We start from the raw sequence: 25,850 nt of genomic DNA, 5'->3' as shown, positions 1-25,850 counted from the left end.
AAATAATAAAATATATTTTTCCTCTAGCCTGCAATAAATAATATTAATAATAAAGTGATATTATTATTATTTTTAAACTTATTGAATGAGATTAATAGCACTCAATTACGTTTCACGAAATAAACAATATGATTGAATTTTAAAATCTTTAATTCATATCATTAAAATAATGCCTTGTGATTACTAAGAATTTATATCATTAATTTATACCATTAAAATATACCATACGATCACTTTGTCAAATATATTTTTATTCTTTTCTTAGAAAGACAAATATAATCTAAAATATTAAAAATCTTCAATCTTAGAAAGACAAATATTTAGTTTCTATTTGCTTCTAATATTTGTTTTCTTCTATTTTTTAATACATTTTTTTAGCTTCTATTATTCACATATATTATACTAAAATTGTATTTCGTATTAAAAAATCTTATTGATCTAAATGTTTTTAAGGGTACCAAACATTTTTCTATACATTTAATTATTATTTTTTCACGGGTACCAGACATTTTTCTATATATTTAAATTATTATTTTTTTCACGGGTACCAGACATTTTTCTAAACATTTAATTATTATTTTTTCACGGGTAACAGACATTTTTCTATATATTTAAATTATTATTTTTTTCACGGGTACCAGACATTTTTCTAAACATTTAATTATTATTTTTTCACGGGTACCAGACATTTTTCTATATATTCAATTATTCACGGGTACCAGACATTTTTCTAAACATTCAATTATTATTTTTTTCACTGGTACTGAACATTTTTCTATACATTCAATTATTATTTTTTTCACGGGTACCAGACATTTTTTTAAACATTCAATTATTATTTTTCACGGGTACCAAACATTTTTCTATTAAAAAATATACATTTAAAACAAATGCGCGTCCCATACCAGAACCCGTGCGAACGCACGGGTTTGTTACTAGTTTAACTCTAACATAACATACTATGTCTCAACCAGTCAACACGTGTTTCAAATTTGAAAAGACCTAGTAGACAAATAAAAAGTGTGTTGCATAAAAGAAACATATACTAGTAACATCCAAGGTAAGCATTAGTGGTATCTGCAGCTTTCGTGTTTGCATGCCATTCACATCCAAACACTTAGGACAAACAAGTTGCATAGATAACATGAAGATAGAGAGAGGAAAGAATGTTGGTATGTTTGTCTTTGTCTTTTATAATTGTTGGATCAAAACATTATCTCTTGCCAATTAATCTTATTCTTTCTTCTTCTAATAATCCTTGTTTCTTTGCTTTTGATTTACACTGCCCCCAATTTCCCCTTTTCTTATGTGCCAACAAAAGGAAAACGTTAAAAAGAATAATTGGTTAAACATTTATTAATTTAATTAAGAGGTTTTGTTATCAGATTTTCATTCAAAATCGTAAAAGAAAAAGAGAATGATGTTGATTATGAATGGGTCTAATATTGAATTGATAAGAGAAATAACTTATATTTTCAATGTTTTAAGATTTTGAATAGAAATATGATGTATTTTTCTTATGTGTTGATATCAAATCTAGAGGTTAATAGTTTTATTTTAATTTTTATATATATATATATATATATATATATATATATATATATATATATATATATATATATATATATATATATATATATATATATATATATATATATATAGGGAACGACTCAAGTGAGAACACTTGGTTATTATGAGAAATGAGAACAATAAATCACGACCATTAAATTTGATTTTAATGGACTGGATTGGTTTCTCTTTCTAAGATCCAGTCCATTAAATATTAAAGATCTTAGAAAGAGAAATCAATCCAGTCCATTAAAATCAAATTTAATGGTCGTGATTCATTGTTCTCATTTCTCATAATAACCAAGTGTTCTCACTTGAGTCGTCCCCTATATATATATATATATATATATATATATATATATATATATATATATATATATATATATATATATATATATATATATATATATATATATATATATATATATATATATATATATAGGGGACGACTCAAGCGAGAACACTTGATTATTATGAAAAATGAGAACAATGAATCACGATCATTAAATTTTGATTTTGTTGATTTTAGTGGACTGAATTGGTTTCTATTTCTATATTGATTTAAAATAAATATTAAGGATCAGAGAAACCAATCCAGACCATTAAAATCAACACAATCAAAATTTAATAGTCGTGATTCATTGTTCTCATTTCTAATAATAACCAAGTGTGTGATTCATTGTTCTCACTTGAGTCGTTCCCATATATATATATATATATATATATATATATATATATATATATATATATATATATATATATATATATATATATATATATATATATATATATATATATATATATATATATATATATATAAGGCGCATGATCATTTTTTAGATTTTGCATCAACAATAAATCGCTACTAGAAATATTCTAGTTATCAATGCATATTCGAAAGAATTAACTCAAGAGAAATTTTTATCTTCCCTTTGTATTTTAAAGGTGATTTTCCTTTACAATCTTGAATCATTGATTTATTGTTTGCTCTTAATTTTTCTTCAGACTCATCAAAGTTCTAATTCAGTTTAAACAATGCCCAAAAAAGTGATTAAATTTGAGTTTTTCAAATATCACAACCGTCCAAACAATGTCCAACCAAATACTTAAGCTCCACCAACCCAAGATGAAAGAAAGTGGTTTTGGACACTTTGGCAAAGCATTACTCGACTCAATATTCCTCCAAGCACACCCTTCCATATACTACATTCCGACATTCCCTTGGACAAATGTGTGAGTCCTTTTCTGCTTTACCAATGTTTTTGCCTCTATGCGCCGAAGAAAAAGAAAACAAGACAGATATGCTCATGCAGTCACAAACACAAACTGTAAAATATAACCTGTTAGATTGCCCCCCAATCAACATCTTCTTTTTGGACTTTTCACCTTACCTGCCGATTCTCATTCCCATTTCTTTAATCATTAAGAATTTCATCGAGAAACTAAATATAATAAACTATCTATCTATATGGTAGTAACCAAACCATGACATTACTCTATATATACATTCATACGTAAAGCAATTCATTGCATGCACATTTGTGTTAAGCTTTTCAATATTGCTTTGCTAGCTTCTAAAGAACCTTATGAGGAATAGGAAAATCCATGACCCTACTATGGTTCACTCTTCCATTTCTTTGTTACAAGAGAGGTTTAAGCAGTTACAAAGAGTGAAAGAACTGAGAGAGAAAAGAGAGTTACTGAAAATGCTTAGCAATACTCGTGAAACTAAACATTTCAGTTTTGATTCTAGTTCTAGTATTATGAGTCATGAGCCTGTTACTAGGTTGTTTTTTCATCCTGAGTTAATCAATATGAATACTTCGGGTTCAATATCACCGCCGCCTCATGTTTGTTTATCACTATGGCCAACAACATCACAGGGTGTGAAGGATGATAACAATACTAGCAGTAGCAGTAGTACAGAAACACAAGATGTGCAAGCATCATGGGACAATGTTTGTGATTCTGGTGTTGACACTTCTCTTCACCTGTAGCATGTTATGTAATGGTTCAGTTTTAGCTGTATAACACTTAACTATATATATAATATTATATGACGAATATCTATCTATCTATCCATCTATTTATATATGAATCATGAGTCTTATTTTGTGGTTATTTTCCGATATTCTGCCGGTCTAAAACCGAGTTTATTATTTTTAGTACTAAAGGAGAAGCTAACAAATGCATCCTATATGATCATGTGATGTATCATCAACTCTTATTATTGGGAGAAAAAAGAAGAGGAGACTAAGCAAATATGCAAGGACTAAGGAGACTTGGAGAAGCTTTTTTCAGAGTGTTTTACATTTGCAAATATGAGGAATGTGCAATCTACAAATTCATGAGGACCTCATAACAAAATGTTGTAACGTTTGAATAAATGTATTATGTGAAAGTGTGGTGTCCATTGAAAATATTCCTCAAATGTTTATACAAAGTGACATTAATCTTTTTGGAATGTTTTCCATGTGGAATATAAATTTTGCGAACGGAGAGATTGATGTCAATAATTAATACTATAATGTTTGAGATCTTTCATATACATTGATTGTTTTTTTGGTATGAAACTTCTGGTGACGGTCATTTAGGAGCTTTTTCTTTCGACCATGAAGATTCATTAAATTTATCCGAGTTCTTTTATTTATCTTTAAGCAATTGAATTAATTCTTTAAGCTTCACGATGATTTCTTTTTTGTTTGATTTGTCTTGAAACTCATCATAAATTTTTCTATCCTCAAAGTTAAGTACTGAATAAAGTTTTTAATACCAATTCTTGAATCTTAAATATTTGTTAGAAACAAAATTTCTAAGATTAAATCCAATACTTCTGTCTTTAGTACTTTGTATCTCATTTTTTTTTGATACATGAGTTTACCCTTCCTATTTCAGTTGGAACTTCATAGATTTCAGTTGGAACTTCATAGATTTAGGGTGTCCCAAACATTTTATCTGTGTTATATTTCAAAATATGAAAGAACTCTGTAGAGCTTAATGCAATAGTCAGCAAGTACTTAACTTAAAACTCAAATTGCACTTTTATCTTTTTCTCATGTGATTCACAAATAATTTGGTTTGTCTCCTACTTCATTATTAATAAAATGAACACGACAAAAAGGGACGAGTTTGGATGTAGCTAGAATAATGGTTAACTATGAAATGAATAAATTCACTATGAATTAAATATGAACCATAACATGGAATGGAACAGGGTAGGGAGGAAGATTTTTAGAAATCTAACAGTCAGATGGGATATCCACACGGGAGGAAGATCGAAGCAAGATTTAGATGAGGGGGGTCGTTCTCTGTATTCTTTTCGGAAATTCCAGATAGGATCAGGGCGAGTGACATTTTCGAACTGTTTCGCTGTATAGGGAACATCTATGAAGTTGTCATACCTCCTAGAAGGAACAGAATGGGGAAGAGATTCGGTTTTGCGAGATTTTTGAAGGGCGACGACGCTAGGATGATAGCAGTCAAACTGGATAATATTATCATAGATGGTAAAAAGATTCACGCTAATCTCCCTAGATTCAACAGAGGCGAAGGTTTAGGTAGCAAGGGGAGGCTTTACCCAAATCAATATCAAGCTGGTAATCATGGTTCGAAAGTTGATGACAAAGCTGGAAAGGATCAACGGAGGAAGCCGAAGGGTAAGGGTGTTTGGATGGCGGGATCCAAATCTTTTGTAGACGCGGTTCTCGAAAGAGATAATACTCCAGGTTCCTCTTCTGAGTCTTTATGCAATCGTATCACTTTTGAAACTAAGGTAGAAGAAGTTAATAGATTCAAGAAGGCCTTTGTGGGGAGGGTTCTTCAACCAGGCATGACTTACAATATCCAGAACAGCTTTGAGTTAGAGGGATATTTTGCGATTAAAGTCACCCCCTTGGGAGCGAACCTATGTCTACTAGAAGAATTCGAGGAAGGCGAGATCAGGAATTTGATTGAGGAAGGAAGACCATGATGGAGTTAGTGGTTCTCTCAGATTAGGGAGTGGAAGGAAGCGGATATAGATAATGAAAGAATTACTTGGCTAAGGTTTCATGGTATTCCATGTCACGCATGGAATTTCAACTTTTTCGAAAAGCTGGCTAATCTGGTAGGAACATATATCTGTGCTGATGAAAACACCCAAAAAGGGACGAGTTTGGATGTAGCTAGAATAATGGTTAGAACTGATCAGTTTAAGGTTCTCAACGATTCGTTCTCAGTTCTTATAAATGGAATGCCTTACATTATCAAAATGTCTGAGGATTCTTTTGGCCCGATGAGAATATCAGCACCTCAAAAAGAGAAACAGGATAAGTTTTCAATTTCAGGGTCTTCTTCTTCTTCTTCTTCTGATTACGTTATCAGAGAGGAAGACGACGTCAGAGAAGACCTTTTAGAAGATAGCGATGCCCTCTCTTCTAACTCTCAGGAAGGAAACAACTGTACCATTTCCGCTTCCAGGTTTGGAGAGGAGGTTCAGAAAGATCCAGCAGGCAAAAATGGTCTACTCGTAGGAAACTCAATTCCTGTTATAGATGGTAGTTTCGATGCTGCAGTAGGGGCGGCAAAGGCAAAAAATTCAGCTATACCTTTTGACGGTGGGTCCCAAACTTCTTTTATATCTAAGGAAACCTGTGTGAGTTGTTCGCTAGATACCTTTTTCAAAGCTGAGAAGAAGTCAGAGGTTACTCATAAAAAACTTAAGTCAAAAAGTCTGCTTGATATATCTGGGCCTGTTAAAGTATCCAAGAAAAAGCCCATGAAGAGATCTCTAAAGAACCTCAGCCCAGAGGCCCACTCGTTTCAGGGTTATGAAGAACAGATGGTACACGGCCCAGTTTTGGAATTAGCGATTGCTCCTTCCCCCAGGACAGAAGAAGAGGACGACGTTCTTTCTGTAGGCGTAACCCTTTGCAGCGATCCGATATCAGACTCAGATGTGGTTCATTGTAATAACAGGTTCTGGGACTGCGTCGATTCAAATGTGGGGAACAAGGTTTGGGAGGCAGTCGGGAGATTAGGAATCAAAGACATCGAAGGAGGGAGAGACTATAAGAAGAAGATTGATGAAATGGAAAAGACAGCTAGGGAGAAAAAACAAGCTTCGAAGGAGACCGCTAATAAGTTATCATGATTATAGGATCGCTCAACATCAGAGGGGGTGGAAGCTTGATCAAGCGCAAGAGAATCAACAAGATCTTAAAGGAAGGAAGAGCTGATGTTTTCTTGATCCAGGAGTCAAAATTGGAGAAAGTTAATTCATCTATGATAGAAAGCATGTGGAATTATGATAATGTAGGTTGGTCTTCTATTGACTCTGAAGGTCGATCGGGGGGAATCATTACCATGTGGAACACTGATAAAGTGGAAGTTACTCTTAGTTTCAAAGGACAACGATTTCTGGGCATCAAAGTGAGATGGAGAGACATCATTTTCTATATCGTCAACGTTTATTCTCTTTGCTCTTTATCTCTAAAGAAGAAATTATGGAGGGATATCTTAGAAGCCAAATCTAATTTTTCTGATGCAGAATGGTGTTTAGCGGGGGATTTCAACTCTGTCTCTAATAGTAGTGAAAGGAAAGGCCAAGGTCAGCATTTTAGAAGTTCTGAAATGACTGGTTTTTCAGGTTTTATAGATGATAGCAACTTGATAGATGTTCCTACGAAAGGTAAAAGATTCAGTTGGTATGGAGGGAAAGGAGGAGCGATGAGCAGGTTAGATCGTTTTTTAGTTTCTGAAAGTCTGATCGATAGTTTGAAAATAGCGGGGCAACGGATCGGAGACAGGAACATTTCAGATCACTGCCCGGTTTGGCTCATGATAGATGACTCGGATTGGGGCCCGAAGCCGAATCGTGTCAATGATGTTTGGTTCGGTAACAAAGAATTCTTAGCTTTTGTAGAGAACGAATGGAAGAGTATTGTCGTATCAGGAAGAAGAGATTACATTATTAAAGAAAAACTTCGATTGCTGAAAAGTAGGCTTATGGTTTGGAACAAGGAGGTCTTTGGCAAGAGGGATCTAGAGATTGAGGCTAATGAGAAGGTTTTAAACGAGGCAGACAAACTTCTCGAATCTTGCAGGGAAGAAGATTCAGAAGAGATCTTAGCGGTTCGAGGTGAAGCAACGAGTCGTATGTGGACGGATATCAAAATTCAAGAGAATTTGATCTTTCAGAAATCTTGTTCAATGTGGGATAATGAAGGAGACGTAAACAGTAATTATTTCCATTCCAAGCTGAAGGAAAGGAGAAGAAGAAACTATATAGGGTGTTTACCGTCTCCAGCAGGTACTGCACATTCGGTCGCAGAAGTAAAGGAAGAAGTTAGGAGATTCTTTTCAGTTGCTTTCAAAGAAGAGGAAGAACACCGTCCAATTCTTGAAGACTTGCAGTTTAATTCTTTGACCTCAGAAGAATCTTTTTCTTTGGAGCTTCCTTTCACTGAAATTGAAATTAAAGATGCAGTGTGGGGATGCCATAGCTCAAAAAGTCCTGGCCCAGACGGATACAATTTCTTCTTCATCAAAAGGTGCTGGTCTTTCATGAAAGATGATATCGTTCGCTTTATTAACGATTTTCATGAGAAAGCCGTTCTTTCCAGCGCTATTACCTCAGCTTTCTTAACGCTAATTCCGAAGAAAAAGATACCGCTTGGTTTAGAAGACTATAGCCTTATCTGTTTGGTCGGCTGTTTATATAAGATTGTATCAAAGTTGCTTTCAGATAGAATTAAAAGAGTCCTAGACAGAATTATTTCCCCCTCTCAAACTGCTTTCGTCCCCGGAAGGCAGCTTATGGACGGAGTTTTTATCGCTAACGAAGTTGTTAATTATGCCACTAAGGAGAACAAAGAGTGTATGCTTTTCAAGGTCGAGTTCGAGAAAGCGTATGACAGGGTCAGTTGGGATTTTCTTAGACACATGATGGACAAAATGGGATTCGGAGGTAGGTGGAAACGGTGGATGGAAGCAACCATTTTCACAAGCAATTTTTCTGTTCTCGTGAATGGGAGCCCAACGAAAGAGTTCAAAGTCGAAAGAGGTCTTCGAAAAGGAGATCTCATTTCTCCTTTTTTATTCATCTTGGTGGATGAAGCTCTTTCTGGTCTAGTAAAGAAAGCTGCCGCGTGTGGTGACTACTCCGGGTTTCAGGTAAACGAGGAATGTACGGTGGACATTTTACAATTCGCCAACGATACGTTACTCATAGGTAAGGGAGGATGGAAACACGTTTGGTGCCTTAAGTCGATCCTTAGAGGATTTGAATTGATATCGAGTCTAGGAGTTAATTACCACAAGAGCAAACTTATCGGGTTAAACGGTAATCCTCATTTCTTAGCTGCAGCGGCCAATTTCCTCTGTTGCAAAGTGGAAGATAAACACTTCAATTTCCTCGGTTTACCAATAGGCTCTGATCCAAGAAGAATTAATACTTGGGCTCCTCTGTTGAAGAAGTTCAAGGACCGTCTCAATTGCTGGAATGGCGGAATGTTGTCCCTCGGTGGAAGAATCACTCTGACTAAATCTGTTTTAAATAGCCTGGCTATTTTTTTTCTTTCTTTTTTCAGGGCTCCGAAAAAGGTGTGCAGCCAGCTGAATGCAATCCAAAACCGATTCATATGGGGCGGAGACGAGAGTAGGAGAAAGATTCACTGGATTGGGTGGAACTATACTTGTCTACCTATAAAGGAAGGAGGTTTAGGCCTGAAAAACATCGAGGATTTCAATTCGGCATTAATGCTAAAGTGGAAGTGGCGGATTCTCGGAGGGGAAAAGGCTAAATGGATTGAAGTTCTAAGCGCAAGATATGGGAAAATTCAGCTGATATTACAAAACGATGGTGCTGTCAGGAGCAGAAATTCATCCTCTGCTTGGTGGAGCGATTTGAAAAAGACGGAACACCGGTACAACGGTGAGGTTTTCATGGGAAGATGCAGGTATAACGTGGGCAACGACAAATCTGTTTCTTTTTGGAACATAGCATGGCTAAAAGATGTCTCTTTGAAATCCGCTTATCCTAATCTGTTTGCTCTGAGAAATAAGAAGTATATTAGAGTTGCGGAAGCAGGGACGGCAGTCGAAAATCAATGGTGTTGGGGAGATATCGGTATAGAGCTTCCTTTGGATTTTGCTGATTTCAAATCTATGGCAGATCTATCTCTTGACTTGCAGGCAGCAATGATGCGGAATGACGACATGGACAACATTATTTGGAGTAATACTCCAAGTGAGGGGTATACGGCAAAGGACGGATATGGTTGCATATATGTCCCACCTGTGGCCAATGATAGAGTGGTGGAGGCGGCTCATCTCAAAGTCTTTGAGAGGTTATGGAGAACTAAGATCCCTCAAAGAATCAAAGCGTTTGGATGGCGGTGTTTTTGGAACAGACTCGCGACTAAGGACCTCCTTTCCATGAGAGGTAGCTTGGGTAATTCTTTGGACATGACTTGTAGTTTCTGTACGGCTGCAGACGAATCCCTCCATCATATGTTATTCAACTGTCCTTCTTCTAAGAATATATGGGAAGATGTTGGCGTATGGTTCGAAATTACAGTGGAACACGAGATATCATTATGCAACAGTTATAATTTCTGGTTTAATTTTTTCAGAAACAAGAATGTCAAGGAAGGAAAGGAGGGTTTTTGTGGCTTGTGGTGTGTTGGAATATTTGGAACACCCGCAACGCGATCATCTTTAAGCATGAATCCTTTTCGTGGTCGGATTTACGGTGGAATATCAAAATTTCAGCTTGGAAGTGGCTCTCGGTGGGGGATATTACTCACACCAATTGCAATTTTTACAATTTTTGCAAAGATCCTTTGTTATATCTTGTTTAAAGGCTCAATTGGTTTGTAATTTCTTTTAGCCTCTCCTTTTTGTATCAGGGTTTGAGTACCCCTAGTACTCTCTTTCAATATAACCTTGCTTACAAAAAAAAATATCAACATATTAAAAAAAAGTTTTTTTCTTCTCTCTTTTCATATATCAAACTTTTCACAAACAATGTATTCAAGAAAAATCTCTTGTTAAAAGAAGAAATGTTTGAAGTCAACATACTATTTCTTGGGACGATTAGTCTTATAATATGAGTTAGGCTCTAATGTCATTTGTTAGTCTTATAATAGGAGGGGTAAATTGTATTGATTAAAATTCGAAATCAGTTTATAAAATTTTGTTATATTAAAAAAAAATCAATAATCAGGGCAAAGAAAATAAAGAAAGAAGATGAGAATGAAGAGAGATGCAGAAAAGAAATAACAAAAACATTGGAAATAAAAGAGAGAAGAGATAAAGAATGAACAAGAGATTCATACAAGTTTTGTCTAACCACTTGGCTTACTAATGTCTCCAAGAGTTTTCTCATGAGAATTCCACCAAACACACTTTACTTTTTTTACAGGATAGTCCATGAACCTTTAACAACATAAAAATATAGCTTTTGTACTAGTTAAGCTCAAGAATCAACAAACTAATCTTTAACACATGCTTTGTTGTGGATCCTTCAAATAAAGCTTTTAGATAGGACAAACTCAAAAACTTACTAATAGATCTTTTATACAGGTCAAACTAAAGAACCTACAACTAAGCTTTTATAAGGGATTAGCTTGCAACCTTTAAAAAATAACTCCATAAGAGAATCACACTCTTGAATACACAAACTAATTAAGCACTACACTAATTAAAATAAATCACATGAGCTTTTTAGTCTTTCGACACTACGTCAATTTTTGTGAAAAGAAAATAATGAAAATAGAGATAGTAGCATAAATATTGAAGGTTTTCTAATCATAATTTGGGTGTAAAATAAAAGGAGGATAAGCCTCCTTTATATAGGAAATAAAATGTCTCAAAGTGGAAATAATTCATGGCCCATTTTAATGATTTAATCGAATAACCCCAGCTGTTACTCGATTAAAACCTTTCAAAATATGACAATTCTAATCCGAAAAAGGAAACCCTAAATAGCTATATGCATTAATCGATTAAAAGTTTTTCTAATCAATTAAGAGGCCACCTAACTTGCTATAATGGATTGGACCATGTCCTTACTCAATTAAAAGTCTTGATAGGTCTTCAATTGACTTCATAAAATCAGAGAGAGTTTTAGAAGACTTTTCTAAACACTCTAACATGGAAAGCGTAGGATCATGTGAGATATCACACTTTCACAACTTGATATCTTCAAGTTCCCTAGATAAATACAACCAGGACTAGCACTTCAACTGAAACTTGAATCTTCTGACCGATGAGGCTGGAGATATCTTTTTGATCAAGTGCCCTCATCATAAAATTTATCTTGAAAGTTGAAATTAAGTCCCCTGTCACAAAGAACTCTCAAATTTTACAAGTCGTTTGACCCATGGAGTTGATGTCTTCAAAATTTCTTCTTCATTAGTTATCATCATCAAAACCAACTAATGGTCATACCTACAATCACATAGATCCAAATTTTCCTGATCCAATTGAATAATGACCTATTATCATATACAAATATGTCTTTTACTTTGACTATGACTGTTATACTCGCACCCTTCTTCATTTTCTTCTTTACTTGGTCAAGATCAACATAATGGTCAAATTTTGTATTGGTGGAGCTAGTGATTCTTTTTTACTATTTTATTCTAAAGGTGTTAGCAAATCTGGTAGCTGACTTGTTTATTAGAATGAAATACAGCTATATAAATAGCTTACAAAAAGAAAACTAAACTGAATGCTTCCTAAGAAGCAGGGACATTAAGTCATACTAGACTCCCTACAATTTAGGCATAATCAAAACTTACAACCATGATCCTCTCACAATCAGTAGAGACTTAGTCAATACCATATAACAAATAACAATTAATAATAATATTAATAATAACATAACAATTCTCCCGCTAAACTAGACTATCTAGTTTATCTCTGAGATGTCACATACGCCAAGCTTCTTCCTGAGCTCTTGAAAGACTTCAAGCTTGAGCGGCTTAGTAAAGATATCAGCTATCTGTTGTTTGGTGTAACAATAATTCAATTGAACCTTTCCTGTATTTACTAAATCACGGAGGAAGTGAAAGCGCACATCAATATGTTTGCTTTTGCCATGCATAACTGAGTTCTTTGAGAGCTTGGTGGTAGAACTTTGTTTCAAAAAATCACTGGACTTTTGCTTCCATTGTAGTCCAACTTGGACATCACCCTCTTCATCCAAATCAGTTGGCAAGCACAAGCTGACGTAGCTACGAATTCTGCTTCGGTGGTGCTGAGTGTGACTATAGGCTATTTCCTTGATGACCATGCCACTGCTGCATTACTAAGTATAAAGGCATAGCCCGAGGTGCTTTTGCTGTGATAGATATAGCCGACATAGTCGTTGTCTATGTATTCCTCAAGCTCCTGATTGCCTGATCTTTGATAGAAAATCCTAAAACACATAGTTCCCTGCACATACCTCAATATTCTCTTTGCTGCCATAAGGTGCATCTCAGTTGGCTTTGCCATATATCTACTTACTACACTAACTGCATACATCAGATCCAGTCTAGTAGTGGTCAAATATATCAAGCTACCAACAAGTTGCTTGAACATGGAGCTGTCTAATGTCACACATGTATCATTTTTATCAATTTTAACCCCAAGAACAGTAGGATTTAGGATCAAGTTGCTTTAATCCATCCAAAACTTCTTCAAGACCTTCTTGGAATATCTCTTTTGTGAGATGAAGATTCCACTATCAAGCTGTATAACCTCTAAGCCAAGGAAGTAGTGCATTCTTCCCAGATCGGACATTTCAAATTCCTCTGTCATTGATTGTTTGAATTCTTTCAACATAGCTTCATCATTCCCAATATAAATCAAATCATTAACATATAGGCTAATGATCAAGTGCTTCCCTTGTTGATTGATCTTGGTGAACAAGGTTTGCTCGCTTGCTTCTTTATCAAAGCCCGTGTTTCTGAAGTATGCTTCAATTCTGCTAAACCAAGCTCTTGGTGCTTGTTTAAGGCCGTATAAAGCTTTCTAGAGCTTGTATACCTTAGTCTTCTCATGCTTTACTTCATAGAATTTTGGTTGATCAACGCACACCTCCTCTACAAGTTCACCTTGTCAGAATGCAGACTTCACATCCAGTTGATACACAACCCAACTTCGTTGCGCAACAAGAGCCAAGTTCAATGCGCACGGTGTCTAGCCTTTCCACTGGCGCATATACTTCTTTATAATCAATTCCGTGTTGTTACGCATATCCCTTTGCTACTAAGCGGGCCTTATACTTGTCAATTTCATCATGTTGATTCAATTTTGTTTTATACACCCATTTGACCCCTATGCTTGCAGCTCCCTTTGGTAATTCAACTAAAGTCCAGGTTCTATTCTTTTCGATGGAATGAATTTCAACATCCATGGCTTTCTTCCACTTTGTATTTAGCACAGCTTCCTCAAAGGATTGGGGGTTAAAACTTGTTGCAACATCAGAGTTTGAGACAACAGAGTTCACCACCTAATCGTTCTTCCACCTTGGAGTTCTTCTGGTACGTTGGCCTACTGCTGCAGATTTTTCAATAGCAATCTCAGTCCCAGCTGCATTCTCAAGCTCCTCATTCTCATTTGTTGAGTGACTTGTATCTCCACTGTACTCAATGGCTTCTTCATGCTCTAATTGATTTTATGGTGTCATTGTATCACTCTCTTGGTCAGCAATCACTACGCCAATCACTCTCTTGAAAGCGCTTTTAGCAAAAGCGCTCTCGTAGGGCTCGCTAAAAACAAAATTAATAAACAAGGGAAAATGATGCAAAAAAAGCGCTCTGGTAGGGGGGGTATGAGAGCGCTTTTAAAAAGCGCTCTGGTAGGGGGGTTATGAAAGCGCTTTTAAAAGCGCTCTTATAGGGTGGGTGCTACGAAAGCGCTTTTGGGATAAAAGCGCTCTGGTAGGGGGTGTTATTAAAGCGCTTTTGAAAAGCGCTCTGGTAGCCCATTTAAAAAATTATATATTTTACAAACACACGCGTTTTGTTTCAGATCCAAAACACGCGAACCTTCTTCTTCCTTTCGTTGCTTCGCCGTCCTCACTCCCTCTCCAGCCTTCAACCGACTCCGCCGCCGCCTTCCTCACTCCATCGCCACCCTTCAACCGTCTCTTCTCTGTTCAGGTTAGGGTTTTGTGCCGGAAATTTTCCTTTTTTTCATTGTTTGCTTTCAAAAATACAAAATTTTATTTAGGGTTATAGTTAATATTATTGGGGCTTTTTTAATTTATCAGTGATTTAGGTTTTATCAGTGTGATTTAGAGTATTGAAGACAAAGTTTGTTAGGTTTTTATCAGTGATTTAGAGTATTGAAGACATGTATCAAGTAAGTAGAAGATGTTATTGATAATGAGACCTACAAGGGATTATATTTATTAGTGTGATTTAGAGTATTGAAGACAAAGTTTGTTAGGTTTTTATGCAGCAAAAAAAAAAACTCAAGTAATTTGTTTTTGGAATAAAAGTTTCATTAGATCCGTGAAGTTAGTATTTACATCTATAGATGTATTATCTATAGTTTTATACACTTTTTAATTTAGTATGAATTGATTTAAAGGGCCTCCAGGATTGATCGCTTTTTACATGATCTTTTCTGGACATAAAGCATAGGACTTTTTGTTTTATTAGCCACTATTACGAGTTCCAATGTGGAACGTGTTGAGAACATTCATTTCTAGGGAACTTTTGAACTCTTTTAGCTTTCACATTCTAATTTTTTTTTCAATATAATGTATCTGGAAATTAACATTCTACTTTTAACTAGCCATAGATGACAATCATAAAATAAACTGAGCTATTAAACTTTTATAAATGACAAACTAATCATTTTAAATGACAATCTGAGCTATTAAACTTTTATAAAGCGCTTTTGTTAGGTTTTTATCAGTGATTTAGAGTATTGAAGACATGTATCAAGTAAGTAGAAGATGTTATTGATAATGAGACCTACAAGGGATATCTGTTTCATCAACTTTTACATGATTCAAGATTTTCTATATGTAGTTAGTAATAATCACGTTTTTCTATTGTAGTTTGAGCTTCAAACAGTGGATGGACTGGTAAAGGATAGAACACAATGTGCCCCTGCCGATTATGTTCCACAGAATATGAATCAAGTAATTGTACCCCGAAGTCTTCTGTGGCAGGATCCTTCGGGGTACAGTTATTTGATTCATATTCTGTGACACAATACAACTTGGATAGAAATGAGGCGATGCAGGTTAAGTCCAACAAAACCTTCAAATTTCTAGTCCAACAACCCCTTCTCATTATTGCAACATTTATTGATTGAGTAAACATACACCCCTAGCTTACACCAACACCGTAATTTTCTACATACAAGGTATACAATTCATTTTTTATTAATTTATTCTATCTTAATTTCTGTGCACAAGTATCTATCTGTGTTAAAATATACGGTGTAATATACAAGTGTAGGAAAATAAGTGTAGATATAGCATAGCTCAAAGATGAAGGAAAACGCTGAAGGGTAAGTAGTAGTAACTAGTTGTCATGTATTATTTGTCATAGAAATTAATATTCAACTTTTATTTGTGTCTAATTTTTCCTGTCAATTGGTTGTGAACTTTACATTAATTGTTGTTGCAGAGAAACTTCTTATATTGCTAAGAGATAGTAGAAAGCTCACAAGGATACTGGGCTCTTTTGATCAATTTGGTAACAACTTCTCAAATTCTGTAATTGTTTGACATGCTGTTGGTTGAGTTTCTAATAGTGTTCCTATCAATAACATGTAGCTAATGTTGTTCTTGAGGGTGTCTGTGACAGGATTATTGTTAGTGATCTATATTGCTTTATCCCTCTGGGCTATATGACGTGGCTGTGTTAAATTTAAGGTAAACTTTATGTACAAAATTTGTTGAACTAATTTACAATAAATGATATTCCATTCCATGTATTCAAGTTAGATATATAAAGTCCTAAATATTAATAAATTAATTTGTATTTATTGATATATTTAATTTGATTATTCTTTTTACACGACACACACACACACACACATATATATATATATATATATATATATATATATATATATATATATATATATATATATATATATATATATATATATATATATATATATATATATATATATATATATACTCGTTCTACTCTTTACCTTCTTATTTTAGAGCCTTTATATAATAATAATCTTATTTTGATTATATTATTTTTATTTTGCAGATTGTGAAGATTTTCAGTCATTTGAAGATGTTCAGACTTTGCAGGACTAGGACCGATTTAGTTGATTTAGTTGTTTAGGGATGATTTTATTATTGTTATAATGTCATGTGAATTGGTTTAGTTGTTTTCATGCTAGAAATATGTGAATCGGTGTATATATATTTTGGATTAATTACAATGGTATAATTATAATGCATGTTTAGTATATAATCGAAATCGCTTCTTTGTTGAAATAATGAGATTACTGAAATAATGGGATTACGATTGTAAATTATAGGTTTATGGGAAAACAATGGTAAATTACAGGTTCATGAAAGAATGCTGCCATAAATGCAGGTTTAGAAATTATAAAAATAATAGGTTTATAAAAAAAAAGCATAAAAATAAAATAAAAAACGCAACCTACGAAAGCGCTTTTGGAAAAGCGCTCTTATAGGGGGGGCTATCAGAGCGCTTTTTCCAGAAAAAGCGCTCTAATAGGGGGGGATACCAGAGCACTTTTTCCAGAAAAGCGCTCTTATAGGGGGGGTCTACCAGAGCGCTTTTAGAAGCGCTTTTGTTACCTACGCCAGCGCTGGCTTTCACAGCGCTTTAAAGCGCTTTTAAAGCCCAAAATAAGCGCTTTCGTAGGCCTTCCGTGTTGTAGTGAATAGTAGTATCCATATCTCCACAATCAAGGTGATCTCTGTTTGACTCTGAGTGACTTGTGTTCCAATCCCATTTCTTATTTTCTTCGAACACGACATCCCTGCTAACAATGATATTTCTTTTAATGGGATCATATAACTTATATCCCTTCAACTCAGCACATACTATAAATAAAATCCATTAAGTGCTCTAGTCATCAAGCTTGACTCTTCGAGCATCTGGAATATGGACATGAGCAATGCAACTAAAAACTTTGAAGTGCTCGAGTGTTGGCTTCGCTCCAGACCAGGCCTATTCAGGAGTCATTCCTTTTACAGCAGAGGTGGGGCTCCTATTAAGCACATGGAACGTCCAATTAATCACTTCAGACCAGAAAATCTTAGGCCCTTCCTTCTTGATAAGTAAGCTTTTGGCCATGTTCATGACAGCTCGGTTTTTCCTTTCGGCAACTCTGTTTTTTTGTGGCATGTAGCCCGTGGTGAGTTGTCTTTTTATCCCTTCTTGTCTACAATAATTAGTAAACTCATGTGATGTAAACTCACCTCGAAGATATGTTCTTAAGCATTTTACGAATAAATCGGACTCCATTTCTACCCGACTTTTAAATTGCTTGAATATAGAAAATGCATCATTCTTATAAGCAATAAAATACACCCAAGCCTTCCTACTAAAGTCGTCAATGAAATAGATGACGTACCTTTTTTTACCATGTGACATTGGCGAGATGGGACCGCACATGTCGGCATGTATAAGCTCCAATCGGGCTTCAGCTATCCACATGGATTTTCTTGGTATGATCTCCCTGTGTTGTTTTCCTTTCAAACACTCAGCGCATACAACAATAATTTTTCTAGCAGCAATGATTTTTCCAAGATTTGCCAAGCCTTTAACCATGTTGTTGCTTCCCAAAGTTTGAAGTCTACTATAGCTAAGGTGGCCATACTTGCAGTTCCATAGATGAGCAATTTCTTATGTCAGTTTGGAAGCAACATTCACTCCCTCGCCCTCGACCACTAGTGTCACCATAAGAAACCGCCAGCATTTGTTCTTCATCTAGTTCCCTCTTGAACTTGTGTTCATGGACCAAGAGGGAACTTTGGAAGGCATCAATTGTGAGTTCATCAACATCGTTATCTTCCTCAATGTAACACACAATGTAGTTCCATTTCTCCGTCAGTGTTCGTAGAATTTTCTATGATTTTGACATCTGTCATATCTTCACCGCAATTTCGCATGTCATTGGCTATGGTCATCACCCTGCCGAAGTAGTCATTAATTGACCCCCCCTTATTTCATAGCCAACACCTCGAATTTTCATTGGAGTTGATTGAGCTTAGCACGTCGGACCTGATCACTTCCTTGGTACTTCATCTTCATGGAGTCCCACAACTGCTTGGAGGCGTACTTCTTGGTGATGGTTCTCAGAATTTATTTGTCCAAGGATTGGAACACATAATTCTTTGCCTTCAAATCCTTAAGAAACAAATCATCAAGGGTCTTCCTCTGCGCATATGTCTACACTTCTCCTTCTTTGGGCACCATGTAACCGTTCTTCACCATGAACCAATATTCTCTAGATCTCGAGAGATTTTCCATGACCATCTTTCAATGATTGTAATCTCTATCGAATCTGGGAATGGGTGTACTGAAAATCCACCATTCTTCTCTTCGGATCCCATACCCCAAACACTCTATTTTGTGGTACTCTCACACTTTTGGATCTCTCACACTTTTGAAGTCTTCCTCGCTCTAATACCAGATGTTAGCAAATCTAGTAACTGACTTGTTTATTAGAATTAAATACTGCTATATAAATAGCTTACAAAAAGAAAACTGAATTGAATGCTTCCTAAGAAGCAGGGCCACTAAGTCATACTAGACTCCCTACAATTTAGGCACAATCAAAACTAACAACCATGATCCTCTCACGATTAGTAGAGACTTAGCCAATAACATATAATAAATAGCAATTAATAATAATATTAACAATAACATAACAAAAGGTACTTCAATTTTGTAGCGTTCTATCTTCTCAACAGTTTGATGCAAGCCTTCACAACCCTTAAAAGTAACCTTCTCATCTAGAAATCCTAGTATTTTCTCACTTGTTTCCCAATCAATACTTGCTTTAGCAGCTAAAAAGAATGGTATACCAAGGATAAAGGGAACCTAGACATCATTAATCATATCATAAATGACGAAATCAACTGAAAATGTAAAGTCACCAACTTTTTCTAGCACATATTACATCACACCATAAGAGTTTGTGATTGACATCTTTCCTATTTTTAAAGTCTTGTTGGTTGGTTTTACTTCTACTCCCAATTTTGTCAACATTGAGAGTTGCATCAGCCATCAGGTTGATGTTAGCTTTCCAGTAGTGTATGGAATATAGAACTTACATGAGTCTTTTAACACATGTGATGGCTTCCTTTAAATTATCATACTATAATCATCAAATAATGCAACTATTTCACTGCTTAAGGGCCATATTCTCTTGGTCAAAAGCTCATTCATAAACTTTGCATAAACGAGCATTTGTTATAATACTTTTGCAAAAGAGGTGTTGACTTTTAACAAATTGAACATCTCCATGATTATCTTGAAATTCTCATCTTTTTCTTTCTTATTATTAGAATGATGACATATGGCAACATAGTAAACGATGAAAAACGAACAAGTAATACAATTTATAAAGAGATACATCTCCATTGGGATTATGTAAATTTCTAAAAGAAAGAATGATTTTAATTATTTTAAACAAATGTAAATACAAGTAATAAAATGTATAGGGGTACAAAGAGATTATGGTTGAAAGTACATTACAATATGTATGTAAAACTAAGGAAAATATAATAATAAAAGTGAGTAGACCCCGTATGAACCTGCCATTGTATTCCTGATTATCACGAAGGTATGATGGATCATGCACAATTTCACATGCACAATTTGGAACCAACTGATAATTCGTCAATAAATCAAAACATTGAGTATAAGCTTTATTTTATAAAAAAGGAATTCAATCGAATGAAATTGTACTCGAATAACGTGATGCATTGTATAACTTGACGCGACACGATTTTTCCATTAAGTTACAATGAATTTTGCCTTCAATGAAATTAGGAGAAATCTTCAAAATTTTCATTTCTTTCGATTTTGTGTCGATGTATCGCACCACATTTTCACTATAACTTCCACTATGAATATTTCACAAAATTTGATTAATTGAAGTGATTTTAAAACGGATTGAGTTTTTCCATTATGCTTCAAAATCTATCCACTTTTGCTCTATTTCACATTAAATAAACTTAAAATATAATTAAAAATATTAGGAAAATTGTCAAAAATATGTAGTATGAGTGGTGTCGTCATTTCCATAGAAAATATTTATCCATGGAGAAAATTTTCCTTCAGAAAAATATCTACCGAGATTATGAAAATTTATATTATTACGAGCAATTATTATGAATGATTTACGTTAAAGCTATTCAGTCGGTATTATCTTTATTTTGATGTTCTGTTTAATTTTCAGTATTTGTAATTTGATTTGTTATTATTTCAATTTGTTAGAAATTCGTTTATTTGATTAGATTACACCTTGAGTCTCCCTCACATTCAATATATAAGATTTGAATCCATATAAATGTATTTTTTAAACTTGAGAAAGTAGTTCAAAGTCAACATCTTGCATGTTTTAATTAACTTAAAACAACATATTTTAAGCTTGATTCGAATCAAGCATATGGCTTATTCAAATAAAACATCAATTTGAAATTTGGATTTTGTTCCCGACTAGTTAATTCGAATCAAGGATATGTGTGACTCAAATCACAACACTCCTTGAGTCAAATCACAACTTATTCTGACTCGAGTCATGGTTATACTTTAAAAAAAACATCATATATGATTCGAATCACACTTTTTGTCTTACTCAAATCATGAGTGCAAATTATGATTCAAATCAAAATGAAAACTTCCTCATTTTGCTATCTTGATTCAAGTTATTCTTTTTTGTTGATTCAAATCATAACTACATGTTTTGGCTCGAATCATTTGCTCTTTTCCTCACCTTTTTGTGCCCAACCTCTAGCACATGTATAAATTATTTTTTCCAATTTTTTTAAGAAGAGATGAAAAATCAAAACAGAGAGATCAAGAAAGATCAAATACATACTTTCACAAATATTTAGACAAACTCATGAGTGTTTCCGATAAACACACCATCTCCTTGTTTCAACCTTGTCAAAAACTTCCTAGAATGTTAGTCTAGTGAGATCTAAGTTGTGTTGTGTGGGGATAAACTTCATCATCTTCAACCTTGAACCTTGAACTAAGAAACCATTGTTATGATGCTCAACTCTAAATATTGAGTTTTAGTGGTAGATCCAAGATGCATTAGGAAAGTTATTATTTTTTTGGTGAAGTTTTGTTGTGTGTGTTAGGATAAGGAATCATTTTTTGTTAATGGTATTGGGATAAAGAATCATTTAGACTCGTGTTGCCTAAAACAATCAGCTTATAGTGTTCAATGTTGTTGATTATTCATTGTACCAAATGTACTCTTGTATTAATTTTACAAAATTGAGGAAGACCCTACAAATTTTCAATAGTTAAACTATTGAAGTCTGGGTTAAGTTCTAACGACGACCAATGAGTTGAACCTCTATAAATCTGTTGTGTACATTTTTCTTCCCCTACCTCTTTTACATTTCTGTATAGTATTACATGCGTTAAGTTTTTTTTGTCGTTTCTAGAATATTATGTTATGAGGATTTACCATGCTTATAGTGCTCAATCGTATTGCTTGTCAAAGCAACTTAATCTATCTCAGTTATGATTATTTATGACTATCTCACATAATTGTGATGACATTTAGATGTATCTTTTTCAATACATCCGATATATTTTGCTTCCGATTGTTATCTGTGCGGCATCTTGTAAAACTTTGAATTTGCAAAACAAAATGATTTTGAAAATGAATTTGGGAAACAATATATTCAACCCCCTCTAGACCATTCGATTCTCATATTCTCCACCAACATATGTATCATATTTTAATGGTAAAATTTTAGAAGGATGCCTACATTGTACTACGATATCGAACAGTATAACTCTGTTGTTTTATTAAAGAGAACATTTTGATACGTTACTCAGTTAGTAATATTTTAGGTAACAAAATGTAATTTTCAAAATTATTTTAAATTTGAAAACAACACACAACAATTTTTAGTAGAAAAAATTAAAAAATACCATGAGAACTTCTCTCATTTTCTAAAATCAAAATAAATACTATACAGAAAAATAAAGAAGGGAAGATAGAAGAAAACCTCGTGATAGACTTACGATCAATAGGATCACCAACCCAATCAGCATCAGAGTAATCACGTAATTCTAAGAAAAAGGTTGATGAGAACAAAAGACTTTGAAACTGCGTTCCTCGGAGATAACGAAGAATACGAAGTACACCTGCCCAATGTAGTGTAGTAGGAGAAACAACAAACTGACTCAAAACTTGCACTGTGTAAGCAATATCAAATCTAGTAATAGTAAGATACACCAAACTTCCAACCAAAATACGATACAAAGTGAGATATGGTAGAGTAACGCCATCAGAAGAAGTATATTTAACATTTAGCCCAAGACGATTATCTACTACTCGATTCTCAGATAAGCGAGTTTGTTCAAGAATGTTAGCAATGCACTTGGATTGAGAAAGAAGATAACCTCTAGGGGAGTAGGTAACTTCAATCCCTTAAAAATAACGAAGAGCGCCTAAATCCTTCATCTCAAACTGCTTAGATAACTGCAACGTCAACTTATTAATCCCATCAATATCATCACATGTAATAATCATATCATCAACATACAAGACGATTTTTATATCGCTCACGTTTTCATCATGTATACCATAATCAGCAGGAAGAAGGGAAACTGTAGAAAGAGCGGCAACATCGACATGGGACGATGGAGTCTTAAAATTCTTTCTACCTGACTTCAACAATTTTGGACAATGTGTTTTTCAATGCCCATTTTCCTTGCAAAAAGAACATTCATTAATACCAACTCTTCCTTGTGGTTTTCTTTTGTTAAAAGGAGCAACAAAGACGGATGGAGAAGGCGAGAGATTTCCTCTCTCATGATACGAATGAGAGTGAGACTTGAGTCTTATTTCTTCTGCCAACAACTCATTAATTATTCAATTTACACTTGGAAGAGGAGTGTGATGCAAAATAGTCCCACTGAGTCCTTCAAAATCATCTCGATGAGCCATAAAAAATTGAACCAAATGTTGCTCTTCTATATGATCAATATATGCTTTGAAAGCTCATCATTCATTTGATTTAGTGAATGCCAATTGATCCCACAAATTAGACATATGGCCGAATAAAATTCCTAAATAGTCATATTACTCTATTTTAGGGCCCGAATATCAATCTCTAGCTAATATTGTTTTGCAAAATGAAATGTAACATACAAACGTTTCAAATTATCCCAAACATCCTTAGCAGTATCAGATTTTGTAAGTTGCATACCTATCGACTGAAAAACTGAATTATTAATCCAAATAAAAATCTTCGAATTATTAACATCTCATGTTTCTAAATTATTCTCATATTTCCCATCCTTTTTATCGGTAGGCTTAAGAGAGGTTCCATCAATATAACTTCACATCCTCTTTGCTTTCAAAAAAAAATTCATTACATAACTCTAGGGCTGGCAATGAACCAAACTAATTCGAAAATAGTTCGAAACTCGATTCGAAAATTAAATCGTTGAACTATGTTCATGAACCAAATGAGCTGAGTATGAGCTAAAAACTAAGTTCGTTAACTAAATGAGCTGAACTTGAACTATACATAGTTCGACTCGTTAGGTTCATGAGTCAACTCGATTATATATGGGATAGATTATATTATCTTTAAGAGTAGGTTTAAATATTTGCTTTAAATCTTAGTATCATATTTTATTTTAATCTTACGGTTTTAATTGATAATTTATATTCTCTAGTGAGCAAAATATTTCTACAAATAATTATACAAATAAAATAAAATCGTATAAATTCCAATCTTATAAATTTTATTTTATTTCTATATTTTTTATTTAAAAAATATTAATTTAAAAAGTCAAATATATATATATATATATATATATATATATATATATATATATATATATATATATATATATATATATATATATATATATATATATATATATATATATAATAGACTTTAAAAAATTACTTTTAAGTCCGTGAAATAAGCGAGTTGAACCTAACAAGATAAACCTAACGAGTTGAATCGAGATATTCGTGAAGTTCTAACAAATCGAGTTTGACCTGAAAAAAAGTTTGAGATAAACCCGAACTCGAATTCAAACTCGGCCAATTCTTAACGAGTCGAGTTTGAGCCGAAAAAAAAGTTCGTCATGAACTCGAACTCGGCTGATTCTTAACGGGTCGAACTGAGCTGAGGCGAATTCGACTCGACTCGACTCATTTCCAGCCCTACATAACTCCAATGAAAATAATTTTCTCCATTTAATTGAATACTAATAAATCAAAGAGAATATTTTTATCATTTGAAATTGCAATTAATTATGAGAGATCAATATTATATGAGCAAATAAAATAAACGATTCACGGCTTACTAAAAAAAATTAAGAATTAGGATCAAAATAATTTGCAATAGAAGTAAAAGATTACTCACATAAGTAAAAAGCATTCACATTAATTAAAGTACTCAGAGTAGAATCAAATAACTACGGACGTAGCAACAAAGCACACCAGGTCCAAAAGTATGTGTTTTAAAAATCGAATCGGTCATCAAATTGGTGAGGGTACTGAGTAATTGGTGGTTGAGTTATTGGATCACTGGTCGAAGCGCATGACTAAATCAGATTAAACCAGATAACTTGGTTGAATAAACCGGTCTATATTGCAATACTATATATTTATTAAATCGGTCGAACTAGATGACTTAGTCTCTAAAAAAATATCACAACACCTATAAAATTTTACAATTTTAAAATATCATAATTTCACATTTTTAGTTTTTTACATTCAAATTCTAAATATAATCAATATAATACAAAATATAAATTTAAATAAAATTTAAACCAAGTCTAATTGCAAACAGGGGAAAAGTTGTTCCAAATAAGGTTTAAATAAAGTCTAATTATATTTTTTATAAAAAAAATCATGAAAACGCCGTTGTTTTGTGCGGGAAAAAAAAGAGTATGCATTTGAACCACTGATTTTTTAAAACCACCGATCAGCATTTTTTTATAATTTTGATCGGTTTTGGCCGGTTCTCGCCGGTTCAATAGCATATCTAATCCAACAATTAGACCGAACCGGTGACCCCTCTGGTTCCCCGTGTGACCGGCCGGTTTGATCCGGTTTTTAAAATACTG

General features: G+C 34.0%; 2 protein-coding genes across 2 annotated transcripts; one reads left to right on the top strand and one right to left on the bottom strand.

Annotated features, from left to right (window-relative positions):
• Positions 1-3,185: 3,185 nt before the first annotated feature.
• LOC131645251 (uncharacterized) lies at positions 3,186-3,566 on the top strand. The gene has a single exon (XM_058915925.1). It carries the CDS (start codon positions 3,186-3,188, stop codon positions 3,564-3,566), a length of 381 nt encoding a protein of 126 aa, XP_058771908.1.
• An 8,897-nt stretch (positions 3,567-12,463) lies between these two features.
• LOC131645250 (uncharacterized) lies at positions 12,464-13,050 on the bottom strand. The gene is made up of 2 exons (XM_058915924.1): positions 13,001-13,050; positions 12,464-12,854 (listed from the first exon to the last, which is right to left on the bottom strand). Exons 1-2 carry the CDS (start codon positions 13,048-13,050, stop codon positions 12,464-12,466), a joined length of 441 nt encoding a protein of 146 aa, XP_058771907.1.
• Between the last annotated feature and the right edge of the window lie 12,800 nt (positions 13,051-25,850).

The sequence above is a fragment of the Vicia villosa genome, linkage group LG1, assembly GCF_029867415.1.
Source record: "Vicia villosa cultivar HV-30 ecotype Madison, WI linkage group LG1, Vvil1.0, whole genome shotgun sequence".
In the NCBI taxonomy this organism is placed as follows: Eukaryota; Viridiplantae; Streptophyta; class Magnoliopsida; order Fabales; family Fabaceae; genus Vicia; species Vicia villosa.
This window is presented reverse-complemented; position numbering and strand designations above follow the sequence as displayed.

Bases quoted from the DNA above. Each gene is read 5' to 3' on its own strand.
- LOC131645250 (XM_058915924.1), bottom strand. From the start codon at position 13,050: ATGGCAAAGCCAACTGAGATGCACCTTATGGCAGCAAAGAGAATATTG. The intron at 12,855-13,000 runs GTATGTGCAGGG...TTAGTAATGCAG, and splicing joins GCAGCAAAGAGAATATTGAG to CAGTGGCATGGTCATCAAGG.
- LOC131645251 (XM_058915925.1), top strand. From the start codon at position 3,186: ATGGTTCACTCTTCCATTTCTTTGTTACAAGAGAGGTTTAAGCAGTTA.